Source organism: Gorilla gorilla, chromosome 2, assembly GCF_029281585.2.
Source record: "Gorilla gorilla gorilla isolate KB3781 chromosome 2, NHGRI_mGorGor1-v2.1_pri, whole genome shotgun sequence".
NCBI classification, from domain to species: domain Eukaryota; kingdom Metazoa; phylum Chordata; class Mammalia; order Primates; family Hominidae; genus Gorilla; species Gorilla gorilla.
In genome coordinates, this window is record NC_086017.1 from 59,028,713 (window position 1) to 59,033,289 (window position 4,577).

At 56.9% G+C, this 4,577-nt stretch overlaps 1 protein-coding gene across 1 annotated transcript; it reads right to left on the bottom strand.

The window, feature by feature from the left end:
* Window positions 1–312: 312 nt before the first annotated feature.
* Window positions 313–4,127, bottom strand: CCDC71 (coiled-coil domain containing 71). Its single transcript, XM_004034133.3, has 2 exons — window positions 4,039–4,127; window positions 313–2,042 (listed from the first exon to the last, which is right to left on the bottom strand). The coding sequence occupies exon 2, from the start codon at window positions 1,988–1,990 to the stop codon at window positions 581–583; it is 1,410 nt and encodes a 469-aa protein (XP_004034181.1). The 5' UTR covers window positions 1,991–2,042; window positions 4,039–4,127; the 3' UTR covers window positions 313–580.
* Window positions 4,128–4,577: the final 450 nt, after the last annotated feature.

Here is a 4,577-nt window from a genome sequence, read left to right on the forward strand (position 1 = left end):
GGAACCTACTGTCCTGCATGGGGCCTACTGTCCTGAATGGGGCCTGTCTGGATCACAAACCAGAGCAGCCTCAAAGGGAAGTGTCTTACTTCACAGTGGCTCTGCTTCTGCATTCAGGGGACGCCTCTCAGACAACCACAGAAGCCAATCTCCCCTCATCTCTCCAAAGGGGCCCAGGAGCTGCCTCCTCCCACAACCCCCAGAAATAGGCAGGCCTATTTCTGGGACCACTTTCCCTATATCTTCAAGCTGGCCTGCCAGCAGCCACACACACACAGAAGACCATGGAGGGTGGGCAGGGAGACTGGAAGGTGGAAAGGTATAAAACGTGATAGATGGAACAGTAGACATACAACTTGAATAACAAGTCACAGTGCATCGCGCCATGAAAACACCCCTCCCGCCCACCCACCCCACCGTACCCCACCCCCTCTGGTTTCTGAAAGGAGGCTGGTGGTCACCAGGGCCCTAGAGAGGCACCCGGAGTCCTCAAGATTGTGGAGTCCACGGACATAGCACACTGTGCCACTAGCCACACAGACAGCTGGGCTGTTTCCCCAAACATTGCCGTGTGAAGGAATCAGACTGCTGAATATGGCAGCAATGGCTGGAGCCGTATTACAGGTGACAGGTTCACGCGGAGGATCCGCTGAGCCCGCTGCCGCACCTCATCATCCGAGGACCGCCTATCTACCTTTATGGCACGGAACTTCAGCAGCTTTGCTGTTCCAGGCCCTAGCCATGCCTTAGGAGATCGGGGCCCAAGCCGTGTTCTCTTCTTGGGAGGAAGATCTTTTGCCTCCTCAGCCCTTTTCCTCTTCTGCCCAACAGTCTCAGGGCGGTTTTTCTGGCCCTTCCTTGTAGTTCTGGCCTTAGCAGACCCCTTTGGCCTGCCTCTGCCCCTGGGCTGGGTCCGAGCCACCTTGGCCTTGGCCCGTACTGCCTTGGCTTTAGCCTTGGCCTTGGCCCTGGCCCGTGCTGCCATGACTTTGGCCTTGGCCTTGACCCGTGCTGCCTTAGCTTTGGCCTTAGCCTTGACCCGTGCTGCCTTGGCCTTGGCCTGGGCCTTAGCAGCCTCGGCCTGTGTTCGAGCCACCTTGGCTTGGGCATGAGCAGCTTTGGCCAGTGTTCGAGCTACCTTGGCCTGGGCTGTTTTGGTGCCCAGGGCAGAGCCCCCTTTCATTCGCCGGACACTGGGGGACCCAGTGGCTCTGTTGGTTTTGCTCTGGTGCCCAGAGCCTCGTCGGGGTCCAGCCCCAGGGCCTTTGCGAGTCAGACACTTGGGGCCCTTGCTTGTGGTTTTTCTGGTAGCTTTGGGCCGAGGGTTCCCCGGACCCTTCCCTGAACTTTTCCGCAGTTTCAGAGGAGAGTCTGCAAGTGAGAGCTGCAGTGACTGTGCCTTGTGCTTGGCACCCAAGCAGGGCATGGGAGTCTTAAGTGGAACCAGGGCCTCAAGGACAACAGAGAGCCGCATGGCAGGGTAGACACCTGGATAAAGGTGGGTGGGGAAGCCCACTGCTGCACCCCGGGCATGGCTGGCACTTGATTGCTTCAGAGAGCTCAGGAGCAGGTTGGTGGTAGCATGCTTGGCAAGGGCTGGTGTGGATGCTTTGGCCAGTCTGCCAGATAGCGGCATGGGAAGCAGTGTGGCCCGACCTGCAGGCAACCGCATGGCAGTTCGGGGAGCACTAGCTGGAGGTGATGTGGCAGTTGGGTTAGGGGCACGAGCTTGCAGTTTCGTCTGGCTTGGGGGATTAGCTGTGCATGAACTATAGCCATAGACATCACCACTGCGCAGGATGGTAGGTTGGAAGCCATCATCTCGCAGGCCCTGCAGGAAGGCCACAAGCTGGGCCTCTGTGGCACTGAGATCCTGGCTCATTGGGTTAAAGACAAGCAGCGCCTCTTCCAGGGCCTTCTTCCCTGCCGTGGAGATGCGCGACCAGGAGTGCACAGCTTTTTCCTCCACATGCTGAACCACCACACTCATGGCATTAGGCACTGCAGATCTGCCTGGGTATCCGCAAACCAGCGCTTGGCACCTCCAAGACAAGAGGAAAAGAGTCAATAAGAATGGCACTAAGACAAGGGGCCAGAACACATAGACAGGTCAATCAGTGCCCCAATCTTCATGACACTGAGGAATCTGGCCAGAGTGAGACACTTCCTGGTGTAAAACCCTGGTCTCCTGACCCTCTACCAAGCTGGGGTGGGAGGAGAGGGTAAGGGTCAGGGAGTTTCTTCAAGATACATGCTCAGAAATACCTCAGAGCCATCCAACCTGCTGCCGGGTCCCTGAAAAGATTTGAGCCTGGTACATTTTAATTCAACTCTGTATTTTCTGAAGCCAGAAACCTAGAATTACTCAGCTCTGGGAATACAGGCAATATCCCTGTCCTCAAGGAACCTAGGTTAGAAGGCCAGAAAAAGACACCGTTAAGATTCTTGGGAGTGAATGCTGGCACTCAGCTCAGTTTGCCAATGGGTCAGGAAAGGATTCCTGGGAGAGACAACACCTAGCTAGGATATGAGTGATGAATGAAAAAGGATTAGATGGGAATGGAACAAAAAGGGGAATAGCTAAGGCAATGGCTCCAAAGTGAGAAAGGGTTAAGGCATACTTGGTGTGGGATCTGGGATCTAGGTGAAAAAACAGGCGAGGATAGAGCAACAAAGAACCCTGAATGTTAGCCAAAGGGCCCAGACTTACACCCACTGTCCATGCCCATCTGTTTCTCCAGCTGCTGCTGTTCATGTGTGGAGCTGGAGTGGGGTGGGGGAATCTCCCTGCCCACCAGAAGTTCTGTTTTCAGTCTCTAGACAGCAACCCATTTTCTAGCTCCAGAGGCATGGAGACCTAATCAAGAGTCGGACTTTTCTTCAACAGAAACTAAAAAGCTGATGAGTAGCAGGTGCCAACGATATCTCTCTAGGCAACCAGGCAGACCAGGGACCAGGAAGCCAGACCAAGATCCCAAAGTTTAAGGACAATGGGAGCCAAAGGCTGCAAGTAGGATGGTGAGTCAAGGGGACATTAGCGGTATGAACTGTCCTACCTAAGACTTGGAGGGCCACAGACCTCAGTACAGCCCAGATGGAGGTGACTGAGAACACCTAACTAGTCCCAGACTTCTTTAAAGAAGCTGTGGCCATCAATCATAACTAACATCTAATACCCAACCCAACACTGAGGGCTCCTAGAAGCAAGAGGCAGCTCCCCAGCTGCACCAGAGCATTAAAAGATCAGCCAGGATCAGGCAGGTCCCTCGGGCCATGAGGCCCGTCTGTGTAGTTTCTTCCCACCGCTCTAATGCAGCAGATGAAGTCTTCAGAATACCCTGGAGGAAATGCCCTGGGGCTCTTTGTTTGGAAACATTCTTGGATCCTCAGGTGTCTTGGGCACTTCCCCTCCCCAGAGACCGTTCTCCAAGCACAATCCTTGCACATGACTTTAGTTCTTTATTAATTTTTTTTGAGGGGATGTAGTTCCCAGAGCTGTGAACTGTAGAAGAGAGAGGGACCTATTTCCCACCCTCACACGCGCCCCAGAGCAAATATTTGGGGTGACCTGGGGGCTCTTCCACCCAGGTTAGGCTGGGCTCTTGGGAGGGGTTTTCTGGGCTTTCGAGAAGCTTCGGACACAGAGGCTCCTGCCCGGCCTCCGACTTCCCTTCACAAGTGCCCCCGGGGGAGGCAGGAGAAGTTGACGGAAGATAGGGGGTGAGAGAGGCGCCATACAGGCAGACCGGGGGAGGGGGCAGATCGGGGCCCTCAGGCTGGGAATGCGCGTCCTTAGGGCCCAAGCCGTGAGGCGGCGGTCACTGAGGCAGCGAAATTTACAGGGTGAACGGTGCTAGCCCTACCGGGACCCCACAGCCCCAGGGTGGGGTCGCTGGGCGCGGGGTGGGGGTGGGGTGGGGGTCTCGGCCAGGCCGGCGGAGGACGCGGGTCCGGGAAGAGTTGGCCGCTTGCCCGTCCGCCCTGCCGCCTCGCGGGCCGCCCCTCCGCGGCGCGGCTAGGCCCGCGGCTCCAACCTACCGGCGCCGCCGCGGGGACCCAAGACGCGCCTCTGCGCCGCCTCCGCTGCTCCAACATGGCCGCCCGCTGCGCGCCGGAAGTGCACTGCGCTTCCGCTTCCGGGACCCAGCCCGCCCTACCGACCTTTGACCCCTGAGACCCCATTTCCCCACAAAGTCTGGGGGCGGAGCAGATTGGGTACCAAGGAGGACTGCCTGGAGGTGGTGGCCGCGGTGACCGCTCCAAACCCGTTCGGCCCTGTGCAGAAGTCTGAAGAACAGAGGTGCCTTCTGACGCGGCCCCAGGCAAGGACTCTCTAGAGCCCGGCCAAGACTGGATTAGGGGTCATCTGACACCTTTTCTGAGGGGAGCTAGTGGTGCATTGACACCTGGGAGGGGCTCCTGACAAGGTTCAGGCCATCTTCCACCCTCTGATCTATCTTTAGCCACTGACAATGCCCACTTCAGTCCCAGACACCTGACCAGAGGGTGAAAGAGGAGTGCCTCCTGACAGGGAGTCTCAGGTGATCTCCTTTGTTTTGCAGTAAGGGTATCTCCTC

Coding starts and splice junctions, on each gene's coding strand:
- CCDC71 (XM_004034133.3), bottom strand. CDS start 1,990: ATGAGTGTGGTGGTTCAGCATGTGGAGGAAAAAGCTGTGCACTCCTGG.